This window comes from Coenobita brevimanus, chromosome 106 (assembly GCF_032717465.1).
Source record: "Coenobita brevimanus isolate Jiangsu-jjx chromosome 106, ASM3271746v2, whole genome shotgun sequence".
NCBI lineage: Eukaryota > Metazoa > Arthropoda > Malacostraca > Decapoda > Coenobitidae > Coenobita > Coenobita brevimanus.
The window spans coordinates 13,433,803-13,456,892 of record NC_137059.1 but is presented as its reverse complement, the minus strand read 5'-3'; the positions used below and the strand labels follow the sequence as shown (position 1 = coordinate 13,456,892).

At 44.1% G+C, this 23,090-nt stretch overlaps 1 protein-coding gene across 1 annotated transcript in view; it reads left to right on the top strand.

Moving 5' to 3' along the window:
• The window catches only part of LOC145416537 (legumain-like), a 145,264-nt gene that overhangs the window by 18,694 nt on the left and 103,480 nt on the right, over positions 1 to 23,090 (top strand). The window contains exon 2 of the mRNA XM_080285504.1: positions 20,059 to 20,324. Within this exon, the coding sequence (XP_080141630.1) occupies positions 20,059 to 20,324 (266 nt within the window). The remainder of the gene's footprint in view (positions 1 to 20,058; positions 20,325 to 23,090) is intronic.

Below are 23,090 nucleotides of genomic sequence, written 5' to 3'. Positions count from 1 at the left end.
GGATGCAGTTATCGTATTCTGATGTGTGACGTTGAAGTCCCACAAGCAGTTTATTTTAATTAAAGGCTTGCGTGCAGTAGAAGACATTAACCCAGTAGCATCCAAGTTTCCTGTGTGAAGGATTGTGCTGGGAGGGTATTAAGCTTACTGCCCTCCGCCTATCGGTTCACAGTCGCAAAGCTCATTGGTCCCTATCCCAGGGTTCCCTTCTCTATTAACTTCTGAAAATGTCCAGTTTGACCAATACTGAGGATACTGGCCGCAAATGGGTTAACACAATTCACATTGCCACCTCATACACACACACACACACACACACACACACACACACACACACACACACACACACACACACACACACACACTGCTACAACTCATACACACTTTTCACACTGCCGCACAACACATAGATACTTCACCCCCCCCCCATACACACACAATGGAGCAACACTCCCTGTCTCTGTCACGTCCGCCACCAAGAGCTATACTCGTGTGGGGTTAGGAGGATCCCTAATACCTCCTCCTTGCCTATTTAACACTCAGGCTCCTATGACTCATTCTCAGCTGAATAAAATTGTCTGTTCTTGGCTGAAATAGAAGAGCAAAGATGTCCCGATATTGAAAGAGCTAATTTTGTCATTGCTTGTTTTGAGTAGCTAAGGGGCCGTCTATCCACACTTCCCTGCTTTCTCGTCCCTTGATAAAATTCAGAGATCCACCTTGGGAGGAAGAAGGCTTAGAATTAGTGCCTATCGACTGGACGGGAATCATAAGGACGAGAATAAGTTTTTGTTTTCCTAGTCATAGACAAGAATACGACCCGCAACCGTCGATATTTCTTAAGGTCCCCAAATGCACTGGTGGTTGAACAGAGATGATAGGGGAAACAAGCCGTGCCTATGAGTCTGATCGGCCCTAGAATCGAAATAGGGCTCCTCCATTTGCGAGCTAGATGTGCTAAGCCATATACCACCGCCTCCTCCTTTGATCAGTAGTTGTAGCTCTAGTTCATCTGAAACGGGAACCTGGTGGATTGCATGCTGAAGTTGTCCCCATCCCGCAAGTCACCACCCTCTTTTGGGGCGCAGGGAGGGAGCTGAGGGACGTTTGTATAACTAAGCAGAAAAGTGGCTCAGTTATATCGGTGCCACCACGTGAAGTCATCCCTCTCCAGCACCCTTCCTTTGTTTGACGTTGCTTTACAGACTGAAGGAGGTTATGTTGCATTGCTAAGGGGTCCGTCTTACTTCTACGTCCTTGGGTAACCCTCCAAAAACTTGTCAGGGAAGGATCTAAAGTCTAAACAAATCTAGGTTAAACATAGGATAAAATTCACAGATCTTAAACAAGGACAATATTCTCGTTAGTTAAGGAAGCTCCCTTACAGTTCCTTACCAGTTTACTTTTGCATAAAAGTCATCAATACTCCCATGAGTGTTATTTTTCCTATCCATATAAACATAAAACATGAGACCGGTAAGATGCAATGTGAAAAATAAATCATCAAGTCAATGGTACTAGGAAGCTTCCTTAACCAACGAAAATATGGGTCCGTTTCCGTGGCCCATATTCTTGTAGGGTAAAGAAGCTCCCTAACACCCTCTTCCTTAATTTATTTTCCAAACTACTTATTAATATCCTCTGGTTTGCTTCTTATGTCTTTTCAGTCTAGACATAGATTGCTTGAATAACACACATGAATATCAGAGCAGAATCAGAAGTAAATCAGTAAGGAAGAGGTGTTAGTTAGCTGCCAGACAGCACTAAAATACCGTCCTGTATCACTTGCATAACCAGGCCATTACAAACACAGAGAACATGAGATCAAATCCTGTATTGGGGAGGGTATTACTGCACACTATTGTACACATTACAGTAACCTGTCCTGTCCAGTTGACGTACATAAACGCCCTGCAATTGCAAGGCCCATCGTTTGGACATTTTTCAAATTTCGCTCGTGATTTTCGGTATGTATATGCGGGGCACCTTCCTCTACCAGAGGCCAGACGGGGATATTGCCTTACCTCCCATGACCTCCCCCCCCCACCGCATGCTATTGTCTCAGCAACTCACCCTTTACCAGTGACCTGACCAGTAAAGACGTCACGCCATGGTACGAAATTCAAGGCAAGAGTGATTCTCCAGTTGATGACAATGTGGAGGACAAAGTTTACGTGGTGCCAGAGGAAAAAACGATCACAAGTGATGAGGAGGTAATGTCGCCAAGGAAGGTGTGGGGTGCTGGTGTATCTGGTGAGTGAAACAACATTTATATCGCTTATATTACTGTGTGAAAACCAATATACTCTTGTACTACATATATATTCGTACCCAAAAAATATCTATCTACTCTGAGTGGTTTGGAATAGTTACCCCTCCAATAAAAAACGTCTTCTCTGGAGCCGGGCTTGATAGAAGACGGTCCCGGGTGAGGGGAAGGTCACCTGTACTGGGCATTTCTAAGCTCAGGTGGGCACTTTCAGAATTTTCGGTTTCTCATAAAAAGTGGAGGTTTTAGCCAAAAAAAAACTTCGAAAATCTGCTGGGATTGGGGGGGGGGGGGAGTCATTGGTGAAAAATCTGCCAGGACACGGCGGGATAATTGATCCGAAATTGCAAATGAGGGTGAGCCAGTGAGGCCAAGTTTTCTGAATCTGGGTCCAGACATCAGCAGGAACTGGAACCTTATTTTTCAAACCCCTACACATATCATTTCGCATTCTTTTTCCTTGGTGCAGTCACCCCAAGAAGTGGCACAGAGTATCCAGAAGATTTCGGTCAGCGATAATGCACATTCTCTTCCTTATATCTTTACAAAGTGAAACCTTTTATGTAAAATGTAATAGAAAACAATAAGTAAATGCCAAAGAACCGGTATACTTCAAAACTGTAGGATGTAATTCATTAGTTACGATAACAAGAAATCCTAATCGGAACTAACTGAAATTTCAGAACTATCCCTCAGGGACAGTCAGGAATAATTTTCGAAGTTTAATTCTAGTATGATAACACGCAATATTTTTTTTTTTTTTTAGGAGCGTGAGACTTAATAGAAATGGGCTTCAAGAAACAACTGAAATCGGTCTTTATTGTTTATATCATATTTTCCATTAGAATACGAGCGAATAATACATTTCCCTTTCTGTTACATGGTTGGACGACGACGGAAAGCGGGAAAGCAGCTTAAGTTAGTGGGGTATTTTAAATGGCTTGATCAACAATAACGAATGGAAACAGCTTTTTTTCAAAGATATAGATATACTGAATTTGGCCAGTTTTCCATTAAGAAAAATCTCTGAAAGACTTACTTTAATTCAGAGCACCATCAATGAATGAAATACCTGTATGAAGAATCTCGAAAATTTGCCGAGAGTCGGAGCTCCTTGGAGAGTGCCAGATGTGTGTCGTAGCCTAATATCCTCAGTGCAAAGAGTAATAAAATGCTGAGGCTCATAAACAAATCACTGAGTTCAAAACTTCCAAATCAGCTTTTTCAGTTAAGCAGGACTTAGCGGTTTATTAAAAAAAAAAAAAAACTATTACAAATTAAAAGGCAAAAAGAGTATGTGCTTTGCACTGCAAGAATTTGTACACACTCATATTTTGGTCCTCTGTACTGCTTAGTGTGAGAGAAGAAGGTAAAATCTGCCATACCTCCTAACAACTGAAAATAATTTTGGATCAATAGTGCATAAAGTAGTTAATTACAGCTATTATAAGCGAAGGGAAGTCAAGGAATAAAATGCAGAAAGGTTTAGTTGTTACCGCAGGTAGGGGTATCCATACTAAGAGTAATTTCATTGCCTTGGCATCCTTATTGTCGCTATATTACCACCATAGTATTTAAAAATCAAGTAGTGTATTGCATTCACAGGAAGTTTCCTCAACTGTCCTTCAAAACTAGGCCATCCATATTTGAAATCCTGGGATGTAACTACAACACGAAAACGAGAGTACTGCGCGCCGCGCGCTCATCAGTACATTACACATCCAAACCGGGAAAACGAATTTACATTGTTAACTTTTAATATATTATTGCCTCAAGTTATTCATTTCAAACAATTCTAAGCATGATACACAATATCTTTTATCTGACATGACTTGATGAAAGTACAGAATTTATGCCTTGCATTCAAGGGTGTGACAATAAGGTAATCCTAATGACAGTTGAAAATTCTGGTTAACTCTCAGTTCTTTCATTAACACCTCCCGTCCGGCAGATGCTGTCGCGAGCGCTCCCCCTGGCAGGCATTCCCGAGAAAAATAGGTAAATCGTCTATTTTTATACCTTCATCTCTCAGTTAATTCTGTACCAAAAAACAAACAAACAAGGTGTCATATTACTCACCAATCCTTCGACTTCAAGCTGATTGTATCAGATGGTCCGTGAAGTGGGTGAGTCGGGAATGAGGGCATTTTTTTTTTTTTTTTTTTTTTTTTTTTTGCCTGTGTCTGTATGCGTGGCGGAGGTTCGATGACACAACTAAGGCTTACACTAGCCCTTCACAATTATAACACTCCGATAACAGTTCCAGAAGACCAAAATCCACTACAAACGCTATTTATGTGAATGATTTTCCTTAATCGGTCGTTCTTGGTGCTGGTTGGCCAGTAACCATATCAACCACCTTGAAGGCCACCACCCTGCCTTACAGACTGACAGACACATACACACACAATCTCTCTCTCTCTCTCTCTCTCTCTCTCTCTCTCACACACACACACACACACACACACACACACACACACACACACACACACACACACCGCTCGCTGGTGCAGTGGTAACGCTCTCGCTTGCCAACTGGTTGACGGGAGTTCGCGCCTCGCTCAGGTTGCGAATAAGTTTCACTGACGAAGTGGGTGGTTACTGTCCCCCTTGAGCAAGGGGACGGGTGTGTGCGTGCGTGAAGGTCACAGCCTTGCCCTTAGATCGGACTATATGAGCTCTCAGCTCCCTTTCGGGAGGGTAAAATGCTGACGATCACGACCATCAAGTGATCCTGAGCGACCCGGTGAATTACACACACACGCAGACGGAGATGTATGTTTGGTTTGCATTGTTGCTCGATTCTGGCACCGCTGAGCGAGAAGAAGCCTGGGTATTACAACTACTAGAAATAATACTATTATTACTACTACTACAACTACATCTACCACTACTGCAATTACTACTAATACTATAACTACCAGTGCTACAACTACTATTACTACAACTACCACATCTTTAACTATTACTATTACTACTACACCTATTATGCATATTACCATTACCACTACCACTACAAGTACTACTATTAAAAGAAAAATATTGTGAACAAAGTACCGGTAGTTATTTACGTATTGCCCATAATCGGAAATACTTACCACTATGACTTTCTCTTTCCTGTGATTTGTACTTTTTCATCATAAGAAATATGTATAAACAGATATTTTCAATACAAAATAAGGCAAGGACTTTGTCATGAAACAAACTTTCTGCTTCCATTATTCACATAAATATACATAGAACAGTAAAATCATTTGCTCTAATTACACAAATTTAAAAACAATTACCGGTATGTACAAAACTAACATGCATAATACCCAGACGCCTTACAGACAAACAGACACTCGCTCTCTCTTTCACACACACACACACACACACACACACACACACACACACACGAAGATGTAAGTTTGGCTTGCAATGTCACTCGATTTTGGGACCGCAGTGTGACTAGAAGTCTGTTTATTACAACTACTACAACTAATACCCTTACTACTACTGCTACTACTACTACAACTACCACTACTACAACTACTGCCACTGCTACTACAAATAATACCACCACCACCACAACAACAACAACTACTACTACTACTACAGTACTACATAAAACCTAACAAATAGTCTTGTGAACAAAATAGTTATATACGTAGTCCATAATCGAAAATACTGTGTTTTCCACTATAATAATCTTTTCCTGTGATTTAGACCAATTCCTCATAATAAATATACACACACGAAAATTTTCAATAAAAAATAAGGCACGGATTTCATTATGAAAAACTTTCTGCTTCCATTATTCACGTAAATAGACAGAGCGGTGGCGCGAGGCACTAGATCATGTTTCGTGCACCCTGGACGGCCCCGGGAGGACGTGTAAACATGTCACCTGGTTGGGATGGGTTAATAACTCTAACAAGTCATCACCCATTCCCCCACTAAAATCTTCACACGGTAACACTACAAATAACTGAAGTGGAAGAACAAACATCATTGCCAGTACACTTGCCAGAAATTCTACGTTAGGGAAAGTCTGTCAGAATGTCTCTGTACAAGAAATTGTGTCTCCCGAAACTGCTGTACTTAAGATACAGACTTGATACTGTACACAAAATCCATCCTATACAATTTATCAACCAACAAAGCTCCAGGTCCAGATGGAATTCCTCCGATTGTTCTGAAAGTGTTTCCCAGAACTTGCTCCTGTTCTAGCTAAATTATTCAGACTATGCATGCGTACTTCTTCATTCCCAAATTCTTGGAAAGAAGCCAGTATCCATCCAATTCCAAAGAAAGGAAGTTCCTCTGACCACTATGTTTACAGACCAGTAGCTATCACATCTTCTGATGGTAAAGTATTTGAGATTCTGATTATTAAGCATATTGTTAAACATCTTGAATCTAACAACTTAACTGGTGACAAACAGTAAGGTTTTCACCACGAAAGATCCACTGTTGATATACTCGATCTCCTGACTCATACCATCCATCAGTCAATTGACCAACATGGAGAAAACCATGCAGTAACCCTTGATATTTCTAAAGCTTTTGACAGAGTGTGACATCGTTCACTGCTATCCAACCTCCCTTGCTATGGCCCGTCATCATTTGTTCCACTTGTTTTCTCATATCTCAGCAACAGAAAAATAAAAGTAGATGTTGTACAGTCAGGGAAAGTTCCTCATTACCCACTGTTCGGAGCATTGGTGGTCAACGAATACTCACGAAGCAGCAGCTAGACCCCACATGTCTGGTAACTGTGAGTGGGAGGGAGGGTGGCCGGAGGTGGGAGGGTTTAGAGAGTTGCTTACGTCACAGTATGAATATATTGTTATGATTACTGTCAATGGTATGCTTCTATGCATTCATTCTGTAATGATCGATAAGAATGATAGTTACAGAGACTGATCTTTTAATTAGGACTTCCCATGTCATTCTGCCTAGAGGAAAACGAATAACCTGTTGATCTCTCATTTAGATTTTTTTTTTTTTTTATTATTACACAGTAGGCTACCCTTGACTTTACAGTAGGTTCGAGATGAATAAATACCAGAATAACACTGGAAATGTTTGCAGGAGGAAGTTTACGGTGGGATGACAGAGGATTAATAAATAAAATTTATATAGAAAGATGGATAAATAATACAGTGGTTTTGTTTTCGAGTAAACACAAAATATAAATATATGTTATATCGTTACGAATATTTCCTGGGGAAACTTCTCATGTTAAAATCGAGAGGGAATGAAAGCATTCAAACCTCTGTCTGAACCCAGCAAACTTCCATAACTTTCCTAACAACACTAACTATACAGATATCTACGTAATTTTTTAAATAAAATGCTGACATCATAATTATTGTCATCTATCCTTAATAAATTAACTCAAACACACAGTCCAAGTCATACATTGCAGACCTACACATGATTCCCAATCTATCACCAAACCCTCCACTAACTCCAATCCCTCGCCTCCCCCTCCTTCACACTTACAGTTACCAGACACATGAGGTCAGGCTGCTGCCTCACATTCACCTTTCTCACACCAGTGCTTCGGGAGGTGGGTAATGCTGTGTTTTTAAGGCGACTTCTCGTCGTAAAAACACTAGCTACTGAAGCGGGGTCCTCTTTCTAGACCGGATGCAAAGCACTAACAAAGGAACAGGACATAAAAACCAGACAGTATACCGTATCACATCTATTACCTAGGTCCTACTCATAACAGTGTACATATAATGATATTTAGTATACAGAGACACAGAGATACAGAATTAACACTTGGCTTCACAGAATGATCATATATATTATCACTATTACACAGGGAGATCGCGGGTATTCTTTAATAGGGTTCTTAAGTCACTTGGAGGTAATATGCAAATGTGTTTGTTCACTTTATGTTCTTGAATGGGATTCTTATGTCACTGAAGGGTAATATAAAAATGGGGTTGTTCACTTTAAGAATACCGAGATTGAGAGCCTGTTTCGAGGATATTACTATAATAGAGGTAGGGTGCGGATAGCGACACTCGACACTGTCACCTGGTCACGGAGACACGTACACTTATCTTTCAACTCGCCCGCGCACCTACCTCTGGACTCACAGAAAACTCCCTGGTGCCTTGATGTGGGGAGGGACTAAATCAATTGACAAAATACACTTCCTGCCCTGATAGCACTAGATTCTAGTGGGCCACTGTTTAATATATTTTACTATGTAAGCACTGTCCTGTTCTCCTGGTCACTGTCACTGTCACTGTTTTCCCCTTGTTTCCTGGGTTTGGTAGTTCACTGTTGCACTTAGGATACAGGGAGGCTCTCCTGCCTGGGGGCCTCGACCTGAGAGGCGGCCCTCGTACTAGGGCCGCGCCGGTGGTGTGCAGGGAGGCCCTGTGGCCTGGGGGTCTCGACCCGATCGGTGGCCCTCAAGACTGGGGCCGAACAACCGGAGCAGTCGGGCCTGTTTCCTCCGACTCTGGGGAGTGAGGGAGCCTGGATCGCCTTCGTCGTGGACTGCGGAGTCGGGCCTAGGCGTCCTGGGACTGCGGGTACCAAGGGGGAGAGGCGCCGTCAGGACTGGACTGCGGCAGCGTCTCCTGCGGGGCTCTGGCAGGAACAAGGAACTCCCGGGTGTGGGCGGTAGGTCCGATATCGGGCCTTGCCACCACTCTAGTGTCCCATCCAGGACTATATTCCCTGATGGCGACGAAGGGCTCCCCAAAGGGAAAGAGGCTAGAGGAGGACTCACGCTACCCGTGGTCTCTCGAGTGTGTCTGGAGGCCTGAGCCGGGGATCTCCTTCCCCTATTGCGCACCTTGGCTGTGGCCGTGAACTTGCCCGGCGTATGGGGTACACCTATAGGGTGATCGATGTCGCCCTTTTGCCGTGGCAAGGTACCGCCGGCGTGGTGTTCCTCCCATAGTAGGAGACAAGCCGGAGTGAGGGGCACAGAGGCCACACTCTCTCCAATACAGACTGATCCTACCTGCAGGGAATTCTCTACCCTGGTACGTGCCCCGGCCGGAGCCGAGTGTCTGCCCGTACGGAAGACGACTAACGGGCGAACTGGTTCGCCCGTCCGTTGCGGCAGGGTACCGACCCCGGGACGCCGCTTCCATAATAGGGTAGTGCTACACATACGGTAGCAGGGGCTCTTTACCCTGGACCGTATTCTGGCCGTAGCCGAAGAGCAACTGGAGAGGGATGCACGAGGGCAACTCTCTCTCCCTGGTGTGTTAAGGCCGGAGCCTGGGGTCGCCTTCCCCTCTGCACACTCTGTTAGGCCGTAGCCTAGGTCTGTCAATCTCTCTTTACTTTTATTTAGGCCGTAGCCTTGGGCCTCCTGCCCTTGGGCCTCCTGCCCTAGAGGGTGTAACAAGACCGTCAATACGGTGTTACCTGGGACTGATTTGGCTTCAGTCCCACCCCTATTCTGACGATCACTACCCTGCCCGCACAGTAGTTCAGTTCCCCTGATCACCTGGGGTTGGGGCACTTGCGGGGAATAGGGGCTCAGGGCCGTGATGCCCTGATGACCCTCTTGCCCGGGATCACTAACCTCACCAGTGTGTCCTCCTGGGATGGTGGTGGGGTGGCGGCTCGGTGGTGGTGTGGGGGGTAGTGAGGTGGGAGGTCCTGCGGCGGGCACGGCGGGCATTTTACCACCCTCCGCATCGTTGAAGTCACGGCCCCGTGACTGGAGGTGGTAGGTGGTAGAGGTGGCTGTCTGGTAGGCCGGGGTAAGGTGTTGGGTGAGACTGACCCAGTAAGTGGTGAACTGGTTGGGCTCCTGATGGGGGTTGAGCGTGAAGTGGAGGGAGGACGGATGGTTGGTCCGGCGTAGGAGGCGTAGCAGGTGGTCGGTGCCCTTGACTCTGGTTGGTGGGTGGTTGTATGGTTGCCAGCGGACTTTCGTCACCTTCATCTCGGGGAATGGTGCCTGGTGGGGAGATGAAATTTGAATGCTGGAGAGTGATGGGAGGTTGGTGGTTATATTGGGGCTAATTTGGTGGGAGGAGCGTCGTCCTTTGAGGAATTGGGAATTGGGAAAGTTCCAACGTGCTTGGTGGAGGGGTAGGGTTATGGGGGAGGTGTTTGGGGGGGTATATGGGGAGGGTGGGTTTTGGGGTGGGTGTGTGATGGGTGGAGGTGTCGGTGTGTATCTTGCGGGTGGGCGTGAGAGTCGTCCTGATCTGGTGGTGGTAGTGGTTATGGTGGGTGTGGGTGGTGAGGCTGGTTGTGTGCGTGGTAGTGGTGAGGGTGTGCGGTGGTGAGGGGGGGGGATGGTTGGGGGTGCGGTGTGGCGTGTATAATGGGAGTGGTCATGAGGAAGGGCGGTGGTGGGTGTGGGGGTGGTGGGGTGGCGAGTGGTGTGGTTTTCGGGGGGGGGGGCGGTTGTGGTGATGTGGGCGGCATGGGTGAAGTGGGTTGGGAGGTGGTGGGTGGATGGGTGTTTGGTGGGTGAATTTCAGGTTGTGAGGTAGTGGTGGTTTCAGGCTGTGGTGGTGGTGTGTCTGGGGGTGGGCTGGTTGCTGGAGAGTTTGAGGAGGGGGGTGAGAAGGAGTAGGAGTAGGAGTCTGGGGGTGATTCTGAGAAAGGTCGGGGTGGCCAGGTGTGTGGGCCGGGGTGCAGGTAGGCTTAGTGTGGGGGTGGGTGGTATCGGGTGGGTGGAAGGGGCGCACGTGGCGATTTCTGTATGTGCGGTGTTGTCCTTGTTGATCCACAGTGACTTGGTATGGGTTGGGTACTCGCACAATTTTGTAAGGTCCGTTGAATCGGGGGGAGGTCTTGGGTGGGGTAGGCAGGTTTGCTACAACAACAGACTGGCCAGGTGTGTATGGGTTGGAGTGGGTTGCGTCAGGTGCTAAGTCTTGTTTTGAATGCAGATGGTGGAGGCGGCGTTTGAGGTGGCGGAGTGGTAGGAGTAGGGGAGATTCTCCGAAGACGTGCGGAGTTATTCCATCTTCTCTTGGGCACATATTTAAACCCCATTGTATGATCTTGACGTGTGCAGGCCAGTCTTCGTTTCCCGTTTGCATAATGCGTGTGCGGACCTGATTCATAAAGGAGCGATGGCTTCTCTCGCAGATGCTGTTGCCCTGGGGCCAGTAGGGGGATGAGTGAGAGATGTTGTATCCGAATATGCTAGCTAGTTCTTCCCAGATTTTTCCCTTAAATTCTGGAGCATTATCCGAATGAAGGGCCTGTGGGATCCCGAAATAAGGGAATACATGTCGGGTGAGGGCATCGGCGACTGATAGTGCGGTGTGATCCTTGACGGGGCAGGCGATGATAAACTTAGAATATACATCCACTAAGGTAATTATGTACTTGTAGCCTGCTTTTGGTGTGAGAGGGGCGACGACGTCTAAGGAGAGTAGTTGCCACGGTTTTTGTGCTGTTAACTTTCCTGTAGGGCCTGGTGTTCAGGTGATGTCCTTTCCAAGGGCGCACGCTCGGCATGATTGTATGATCTTCTTTGCGATGGTGGATGGGTTTGGGGTCCAGTACATATCGTTAAAGACTTGTAGCAGTTTCTTCGTTCCCAGGTGGATGCCGTTGTGGGCATGGAGGTGGAGCATGGTGTCGTGGGCAGTGGCTGGGCTAAGGACAATGTGTCCGTTAGGGTTGAAGAGATGTTCGCTGTGTGGATGGAGTTTAGTGAACGTGGTCTGTGGAATCCAGGTGGGGCGTTGTTTATTGTTCCACATTTGGACCAGGTCTGGTTCTGTCTTGATGGCGTTGATTGGGAGACGGGATAGGGCATCGGCGTTGGTGTGGAGTTTGCCTGGTCGGTATGCAATTTTGAAGTCATACTCTTTGAGGGTCTCTCGCCAGCGTATCAGTTGGGCATTGTTGGTGTTTGATTGCCGTAGCCATTGTAGGGATTGGTGATCTGTAATGACTATTACATGGGTGCCTGAGATGTAGGACCTAAAATATTCTAGGGCCCAGATGATCCCTAGGCACTCACGTTTGGTGGCCGCGTAGTTTCGTTCTGCCGCATTCAGGGTGCGACTGGCACAGGCGATGATGTGTTCTCTCCCATTTTGTACTTGTGCAAGGACAGCCCCTATGGCGATGAGGGACACGTCAGTATACAGGCGGAATGGGAGGTTGTAGTCTGGGAACGCGACTACTGGGGCGGTGGTTAACTTTGATTTGAGGGTGGTAAATGCTGTTTATCTATCTATCTATCTATCTATCTATCTGGAGCCTCTGTGGTACAGTGGTAGAGTGTGCGTCTCGCACGCTGGTGAGCGCGGGTTCGCCTCCCGCCAGAGTTGCAAAAACTTTGGGAAGCGTTCACCAAGCCACTTGCTTTGGCGGACACAAGGGGTGCTGTGGTTGAACCAGTGTCACATACTAGTATGCTTGCACCCAATCGGCTTAAGGCGGGCCGATAACACTTGGTTCACAGACTACACACACATCCAAAGCCACTACAACACTACAATCACACTCACAAGCATTCTTACCCTACATACATTCTCTACCAGACAGCCTAAGCCACTGCGTAGAGATACATTGTCTGTATCGTCCCTGCTTCGGTAGGGATAGGCCGGTCCTGCAGTGGACCTCAACGGCTGATGATGATGATGATGATGATATCTATCTATCTATCTATCTATATAAAGTTCTGTTGATTGAAAATGTACAAGTAAAATTGTCTATTTTCGTTTGAAAACATTCGTATAATTATCCTTATATATTATCTACTGCCTACTAGAAGCAAGATCACTCACACATAATAACTGTAATGTGTTAGTTGACCTTTCCACACAAACAGGACGGATGAAGTAGACTATTTCAGTGTATTTTCCTTCATATGCGATTTGTTAATGCGTCGGTGGTGGTGGATGGTGGGTGTTGGCGAGTGGGGGTGGTGGTGGTGGATGGTGGCAGCGGCTGTGGTGATGGGTGGTAGCGGTGATGGCTGTTGTTATTGATGTTGCTCTTGTGTGTGTGTGTGTGTGTGTGTGTGTGTGTGTGTGTGTGTGTGTGTGTGTGTGTGTGTCTTTCAGTGGGAGAGTATGCTATTGATGTTGCTCTTGTGTGTGTGTGTGTGTGTGTGTGTGTGTGTGTGTGTGTGTCTTTCAGTGGGAGAGTATGCTATTGATGTTGCTCTTGTGTGTGTGTGTGTGTGTGTGTGTGTGTGTGTGTGTGTGTGTGTGTGTGTGTGTGTGTGTCTTTCAGTGGGAGAGTAGGCTATTGATGTTGCTCTTGTGTGTGTGTGTGTGTGTGTGTGTCTTTCAGTGGGAGAGTATGCAACTCATAAATCACTGATTCGTATCAGACTCTCATTTCCCTCCTTTTGTGTATTGTAACTTGTTATTTGTATGTGTTTTCATCACAGCCGCAGAATGTCTAAATATTTCCTTCATTAATATGTAATAATACTTCCCAGTATCTATATTTATCCATTTCATCTCAAATTTCGCATTCATTGTGTGACTGACACTGCTCCGGTACTTGTTGATCTCTCTGTGGTGGCGAGAGATTCGGGGTACAAACATGTCGTCCAGAAGGAGCTGACCGAGGCTTGTGCCTTCCACTTTGGGTGCAGTACGAATTTCTGAACGGAGCTGTACGAATATTTCTAGATCTATACTTTTATTCCAATACTCCAAGTGGGCACCATCAAACGTATTAAAAGAAAAAAAAAAAAGATTTACATCAAAGAGGTTGCGGTTCCCATGAACAGAGATCGCAGGGTCAAAGGAGCAAACTCGGTAAAGAATCTACGATTCATCTCTCATCTCGTATATTTAGGAGCTTTTCACTATCTGCGAAGCAAATAATAGTTCAAATTATGTTTAATATATTATTATTTAGGGATGATATGCGTAATACGACATATTTCACAAATATCAATCATAATACCCATCGCTAGAATCTGTTGAATCTGTTATGTATAGCAAGGCCCATACCTTGATATATAGGATAAATAACGATCAGCAGGACTTAGGAGCTATATTAGTATTCGTCTGTATATGAACTCACACCATCGTACAGTCACATGTAGTGCTGTCAAGTCAAATTAGCAGATTTATCTGCTGTAAAAAAAAATAAAAATACTGAATTCGGTCTCGGCTACAGAGCTCCAAGGTGCCTGACATACTAGCATTTGTCAACAGGGTTTTGTCACACTCTATATGTGCTGTGGCTGGCTGCAAATCGGACTCAAGAAAGAAGTTAACAAGAAAGAAGGATGCGAAAGTTGTCAGAGGCTGGGCCAAGTTCCCATCTCCCAAGAAAGAACCACTAGGAAGAAAACTTGTGGCTGTGTTTTGATCTGCAGAGCATGTCGTATCGCAGGCAGCGACCATCTGGGGAAACAGCTTTTTTCTGTAAATACCTTTGCTAGTGTCCACTGGGAGTATTAGAAGAAAAGTATAAATAAAAAAATATTCGTACATGTGTGTAAAACCGATAAACTTTCATCTCTGGACGTTATAGCCAACACCACAAAACATTCTAAATATCACAAAGTATTATATGACATTATTAGGCACGGGATTCACCTTAAATGAATGAGAAAATTTTGTAAATAATATGAAAAAAACAAAAAAAAAACACCCGTATGGGGCATTCTGAATTGCTCGCAATATAAAATGGGAAATCTGGAGGTATGTAGAATCTATGCCTTACTGTGAATGCTCCTATTCATATTAATGGTCTCTTATCTGTCACCCGTTATCCCATTCACTCATATGCAGATGACTCAACACTTCACAGTTCATTCACACTTAAATACCCATTCACAAAGTTTAGTATCTCAAACTTATAACTCAGTACAGCAATCTCCATAACTCAAGAGTTATCTAAGATAACTGAATGGGGACAAAATAACATTGTCTCATTTAATGCTAGAAAAACTAATTGTATACAGTTTACTAATAGACAGATATTGCCTGATTCCTATATTACCTTTAATGCTACTAATACTCCAGTCTCTAAAAGTATTGAAATTCTAAGTGCTTCATTTTACAGTGCCCTCCGATGGACCTCTAATTTTAGATCACTCGCTAAAACTGCTTCAAAGAAACTTGGATATGTTGTACAGAGTCCGTAACTTCTTCACTGACGAGCAATTAGGTATAATTTACAGGAGTCATGTTTGATCTCAGGTTGAAAATTACACACCGTTGTAGTGTGGATGTGGAGACGTTGCACTAAAACAACTGGACAAAATTTAGAACAAAGCTGTTAGAATTATGAATAACTCTACAATTACGAATGAACTACGTCCCCTTCATGTAAGGAATGTTACCTCCCTTGCATTGTTTTACAGATACTTTTATGGCAGATGCTCAGACGAAGTTGGATCCATTGTGCCACCTCTCCACGCCTTCCCCCGCACTACGCTAGCATCTGGTAGCGCTCTCGACTGGACTGTCACACTGCCATATTGCAGAAGTTCTGCCTATCAGAATTCTTCTATTCCCAGAACTGTATCTCTTTGGAAGTTGCTTCTCAGAGTGGTTTCCCTCTAAACTTCAACCTATGGCTGTTGAAGTTCAACTGTTTCAGATTTTTTATAAATGGAGGACGCCCGTAATCCGGTGTATGGATTATTATTTTTTTAGTCACATGTTTTTCCTTCCTCTGTTCACCTTCTGTAAAAAAAAAAAAAAAAAAATTTCACTGAACGCATGGAAGTGCAGTGTCCGGGCCAATATGAAACTTTGCCATACGGGGCGACTGTATCAACAGACGACTGACCTTATATACATTTTTGGGGCGACTTCGGTGCCATCGTAAAGGCGTCCCTGTGTGGCGCCAAAATCGTTCGTAAGTGTAAGAATGCAAATACATAATAGTATGACGTTTTCGGGATGCTTTGGTGTTGGAAATAAAATACACAAATGAAGTGCGACCTCAGGGTTAAGGGACTGAACAGGGAGGCTGCAATGGATCGTGAGCGTGGAAAGCCGCCATTAGGTGACCAAAGCCGAGGCATGCAAGCATCTTGGAGCCTTTAATAATGAAACGAAATGAAAGGAAATGTTTACGAAGAAATGCAGAGTCATGTTAAGTGATAGGAAATAGCTACTAAGAAAGGTGGAGTCATGTGATGTGAAAGAAATGTTTACAAAGAAATGTGGAGTCATGTGATGTGATAGAAATGTTTACTAAGAAATGTGGTCATGTGGTGTGATAGAAATGTTTACTAAGAAATGTGGAGTCATGTGATGTGATAGAAATGTTTACTAAGAAATGTGGAGTCATGTGCTGTGATAGGAAATGTGTACGAAAGAATGTGGAGTCATGCGATGTGGACTTTCCCTCTCAACCCTCACTATCCCTATCCTCCTCTCCGGTTCCCCCCCCCCCTTGTTTTCTCTCTTTCCCCCTGTTCCATATCCTTTCCCTCCCCTCTCACCCAATCTTCCCTTTTCCTCACCCGACTCCCTCTCCCTCTCTCCCAGTTCTGCCCTCCCCCCTCTTCTATACCCTCTTTCCTTCCTTCTTCTTTCCCTCTCCCTCTCCCTCTTCCCTTCTCCCTTATACCCCACCCTTCCTATCTTCTCTGCCTTCCTCCTCACTTCTCATCCCTACCTCTCCCATTCACCCTCCCACCATCCCTACCCGACTTCTACCCTTTCTCCCTCACTACCGACGTGATACTGTACAACGCTCCCAGTCTTTCTCACGTCTTTATCTATTTCTCAGTCAGTTTTCGAGGTCAGCGCATCCCGCCTACCTCTCAAGGGAACCAGATATCTTTTATCATTCCACCTGCCTCTCTTTATCAAGATTACAGATTATCGCCCTCTTATGATTTAGACGGGGCGCCTTGGACATTGTGAGTAATAGTAATAGTAGTAGTTATAGTCCAGGTTCATCTGAAATGTGAACCCAGTGGACTGCAGGTCACATTTCTCTTACCCTACAGGAGACATGAAGTGATTCGCCCTGACCATCCTAGCCTTGATGGGAGTGTGGGTGGAAGGGTTCAGATTGGAGGAAAGCCTGATGGAGATTCAAGGGGGGGGGGGGAGTGAGGGGGAACTTGTGGGCTGTGCTTCTAGCTGGTTCAAGAGGATGGTTCAACTATAGACACCAAAGTTGGAAGGTTGAATGGTTCTCTCTCTATGTTCCTTAGCAATGACCTCTGTTGTTATGCTTCCATGTTCTTTTTAATGTAGTCAGTCTCGATTTGCATTTATTTATAAATTTATATGATGTCCCCCAAAATTATCCCTAGTTTTTTTTTTTTTCAGATTTCACATTTGCAAAACAGTTAATTAAATTATGAAATGCTATGTACTAGCTTGTTATTACCTCCGCCAAGGAGGTTATGTTTTCATCCCTGTCCGTATGTTCGTTTGTTTGTTGGTTGGTTTGTGAGCAAGATTACACCAGAACTACTGGACGGATTTCCGCGAAACTTGGCAGAAGACTGGGCCTTGACGCAAAATAGACTACCTTAAATTTTGGTGCCTATCCGTACAAAGGTGCGGATCCAGGATTTTTTTTTTTTTTTCCACTTTCTTTAACATTGCGAGATAGGGCGTTTCTCGACATTTTCGTAAAATTTTCAGTGAATATTGCATGGATCTTGATGAAAAAAGTCACGCATATTTAGGATTTTGGTATCTACTGTATGAAAGCGTACAGTTTGGCGCGGATCCATATAAAATTCCGGATCTAGCGGATTTAAATATGCTTTTATGGGGGGGGGGGTAGTCTGTTTTCATATTGGATTAAACTTGATTGAATTAAAAGGAACTGCATATTGGGCCTTGGTGGCGGTATGCGCTCTACTGAGTACCATCCTAGTTTAGTTATATGATTGTTGTTTCTAGTAATACAGCATAAATGGATACTTTATTAGTTTACAGAATGTAACCTCTCTCTCTCTCTCTCTCTCTCTCTCTCTCTCTCTCTCTCTCTCTCATATATCCGTTCATCCATCCATCCATCCAACAAATTATCCATTCATCTATGCGTATGTTCATCCATCGGTCTACCAAGCTATCTATTATCTATCAACCAGTATCTTTCTGTCTATCCAATTGCTTGCCGGAATCGAAAGATTCGGCAAGTATGTTGGTCAGTTTCGTATATTTGTTTGTTTATTTGTCTGCATTCTACAGGTCACAGTTTTGAGCCAATCGTTCTGAAAAAAACATCAGAAGGTAGATATCCATAAACTCTGAAAACCTATTGTTTAAATTAAAGCAGTCAAAGGCCTTGGGGTAGGTGGGGGGTTGAAACCCCTCATTGGCCGTGGGTCCAGAAGTCGTCGGGACGCAGTGGCCAGCCTGCCTTGGCACCATTTTTTCAAATTTGGAAAATAGACTTTTTCTTTACCATATTGAAGAGAAACGTATGAAACCCCTTGCAATGCAATTTCTAGATTCCTAAACCCATAATGAGCTTCTCAGTGAAGCTAGAAATTTTTCGCCAAATGACTGCCGACACACCGGTGAACTTATACACACTCGGATCCATCCGGCTTGGGCTGTACTGCCGACATGCTGGTAGAAAGTAAGAACTCTGATTCATCCGGCACGAGAGGGAAGAGGTGGGGGAAAGGGATGGGAGGAGAGGAAGGGGAGAGGGGGAGGAGGGGAAGAGGAGAGGGGGAGGAGGGGAAAGAGGAAAAAGAGAGGTGGAGGAGGGGAAAGGGAAGTGGGGGGAAAAGAGGTTGGAAGAGGAGGGGGAAAAGGGAGGAGGGGGGAAAAGGAGGGAGGGGGGATCCATCCGCAAGCGCTCTGCCTTTGGCAGTTTCATCTGTCCATCCATCCCTTTATCGGTCAGTCTATCAAACAGTCCATCTCTCTAGGAAGCTCTCTGTATATGTATCCATCCATTCATCCATTTCTTTCCACAGGCTGATAAGTGCCATGTTTACCACATTCTCCAATCTCATGGGGTGCCAGATGAATGCACTATTGCTACCATGTACGACGATATTGCCGAAAACGAACAGTGAGTTTGGATTTTTTTTTTTTTTTTTCCTATTGGGGCTGTGTGGTAGAGCTTCCTAGTGTTCCTATGATGAGAGAGGTTTGAAATGTCTGTGCCCATAGATGATACTGTTTGATATGATGTATTAGGAAAGAGACGGAGATGGCCTTAACGTGAAGTAGATACATTGGAGTAATAGGTCAACTTCTGCTTCTGAATGCATAGTATGTATGACTCAGCAAAGGACCAAGATAAAAATAAAATAATATCAGCGTTCTCTCACAACTCCATTTTCTTTTTGTAGAAGGAACAAATGATATAGAAAGAATCAGTATTTTAATCTTCTTGTTCTAACTGCGGGAAAAAAAAAAATCGAATTACGAGAGGGAGTTGATGGTAAATTTGTTCGCAAATCTTAACCGAGATCATCGTCCGTGATCCGTATTCTCGTAGCGCTGTTTCCTTACAAACCCTGTACATGTTACACCTTCCCATTGTCTTGTGTATTATATATTTTTTCTTTGGGCATAATCAAATCAGTGCCACGTAATAGGAGTGGTGGGCAAAATAAATCGCTGAGGAAGACTTATTAAGAGTAGTAGCGGTAGTAGTAACAATAGTAGTAGTAGTAATAATCCCATTCATCTGAACGTGAACCCTGTGGACTGCAGGCGAAGTTGCCCTTCTTCCACAGCTTACCATCCTTCTCAGGAGGGATAGGGAGGGGATTGAGGAACGTATGTATCACCCGGCGGCTCCTCCTCCTGGTCATATGGGTGCCACCACATGAAGGCGTTCCAGTACCAGAGAAATAAGGAAAATGAGTCTAACCTCCCAAAGGAACCCTACTCTAGGCAAGATCACCAACTGACCAGGGGGCCCCGACGTCTACCATGGGTTTCCTAAGGACTACACAGAGGAGAACGTGACCCCTGAGAACTTTCTGAATGTTCTGAGGGGCGACGCTGAAGGCCTGAGGGGCGTGGGGTCTGGTAAGGTGATAGGAGGTGGACCGAACGATCGTGTTTATATGGTGGACTACGGAGCACCTGGCCTCTTTGCTTTCCCTCATGACATTCCCCATAATCTTAATTTGAAGGACACACTGCTGGACATGCATAACAATAGGAAATACAATCAAGTGAGTGGGTAGATAGATAGATAGATGGATAGAAAAATAGATAACTTCAGATAAGCATTCTTAGTGGCGTTCTCCATCCTGTTAATCTGACGGACAAACTGCTGGATATGCATAGGAATAGGAAGTACAATCAGGTGAGCAGACAAATAGATAGACGGATAGACAGACAGATAGATATATAGATAGATAGGTCAAGAAGCACCTGGTCTCTTCGCTTTCCGTAATGACATTCTTCGTGCTGTTAATTTGACGGATACATTGATAGATATACATAAGGAAGTACAATCAGGTGATAGATAGATAGATAGATAAATACATGAATGTTTACGGATACATTGTTGGATATGCATAAGAATAGGACGTACAACGGTGGTTGAGAAATGGGATGGATTTAGATTGATAGACGGATACAAGTCGCCGGAAAGATAGATAGATAGATAGATAGACAGACAGATATGTGATTGATGTGTGTACCTCAAGCCTGTGATTCCTTCTTCTTTCATTGAAAACATAGATAGTTAGATGTACAGATAGATAGATAGCTGAATAAATAGTTGGATAGAAAACCTTGTATAGGCTATATTTTTTATGCACTCTGATGGCAAGCCCCTTAATGAATCTGGATGTTCTCTCTCTCTCTCTCTCTCTCTCTCTCTTTCTCTCTCATTCTGTACCTTGACCTTCAGCTGGTGATGTGAGTCTGGATCACTCTTCCAGTGACTCCTGCCCAGTGACACTGAAGGTAAGAAAGAAAAAGAGAGAGAGAGAAAGAGTGTGTGTGTGTGTGTGTGTGTGTGTGTGTGTGTGTGTGTAGGTGTGGGTGGGTGGGTGGGTGGGTGAGTGGCAATGCGGGTGGGTGGTTGAGTGCCTGAGTGGGTGGGCGGGTGAATAGGTAGGTGACTGAGTGACTAATGGTGGGTGGGTGAGTGAATACTTGATTGAATGAGAAGAACTGAGATTGAGATCTGTGTCACTAGGACGAGAGTGCGAAGGCATGGACAAATTACCAAGATCCTACGATTATTTATGGAGAATGTGATAATGATAGAATACATTATTTTGAACTTTCTAATGCTGAGTGCAGGTTGTTCAAATCTAATAACTACGCCTGTTCCACAAATGACCGTAAAACGTTAAGGGTTTGCTTAGATGGAATTCTGATCAACGTTTTTTCTCCAATGTTTGCTGTGAATTTATTAGGAAAAAGAAAAATACCAGTTAAGCACTTAAAAAGAGGATTTGCTGCATACATGGTTTTAAGAGAGAGAGAGACAGTGTGTGTGTGTGTCCTTACATAACTGTTTATACCTAATTGTATCTTAACAGGAATGTGCCAAGCTCGTGTTGTCCCGTATATTAAATCACTTTTATCATACATATCCTTAAATTTATGAATTGTTTTGGCAAACACTATTTCATTTGGTAGTGCATTCCACTGATCAATTGCCCTATTAGGGAATCTGAATTTCCACGTCTTTATCACCTTCCTTTCTATGTAGTTTTTAGCAGTGTTCTTTTGTTGATGCTTCTTCGTACCTTATATACTCATTTATGTCTATTTTCTCTTTCCCTGGGACTCGTCCTTCTCTCTTTCTGATATGTGTAGGGTTGAACTTCCTAACTTATAATCCCAATCTGGTCTTTTTCCAATTTTACCAAATATTATTACACGACACTTGTCCACAATGAACTTCATTTCCCATTTATTGCTCCATTCATGAAGTTTACTTAATGCTTCTTGTAGCTCTCTGCATGAGTCTGTGTTAGTAATTCTCCTTTGTATTTTTGCATCATCAGCTAACATATTTAGATAGCTTCCATTTCCAGTGTTACTGCCTATGTCATTTATCTATCTATCTATCTATCTATCTATATTTATATTTAACCCATTGGATCCCAGGGGTGCGGGACGAGGCATTGCACTGGGAGGGTACTAAGCGTACCGCCCTCCGCCTATCGGCTCATAGTCGCGAAGCCCATAGGTCCCTACCCGGGGGTTCACTGCCTTATAAAGACTTGAAAAATCCCAGTTCTGTCCAATACTCGGGACACTGGGCTCCAATGGGTTAAAGAGACTGATAGGTTTGCCAGTCATTAACTCATTGGATCCCAGGGGTGCTGGGCGAGGCATTGCACTGGGAGGGTACTAAGCATAACGCCCTCCGCCTATCGGCTCATAGTCACGAAGCTCACAAGTCCCTACCCGGGGGTTCACTACTTTATAAAGACGAAAATCCCAGTTCTGTCCAATACTCGGGACACTGGGCTCCAATGGGAAATATATATACTAAAAACATAAATGGTGCCAGTACTGAGCCCTGTGGAACTCCTGTAGTCATTTCCCTCCATGATGAGTTATTACCCCTTAGTACTGTTCTCATTTCCTTTTTTCTGAGAAAATCTTGAATATAACAATATACGATGCCTTGGATTCCTCATTGATGGTAACACATTGTTTTCCCTGTGTAAAATCGAACTGCCTTTCTGTTATCATTATGAGTTCTTGTAGATGGTTTATCCCAACTATACTTATCAGGTTTTCTAGTATCTTACAATATTAGTCAGTGAATCAGGTTGGTAGTTAAGTGAATTCTGTCTTTTCCCTTTCTTGAACAGGGAAACAATGTTTGCTTACTTCCAAACATCAGATAGTTTGCCTCGACCTAAGGATACTTTGAATGTTAAATATGATGGTCCACTTAACTCTTTTGTACATTCATGTAGCACCCAACCTGAAATTTAGTCAGGACCATTTGCTTCTCCTTT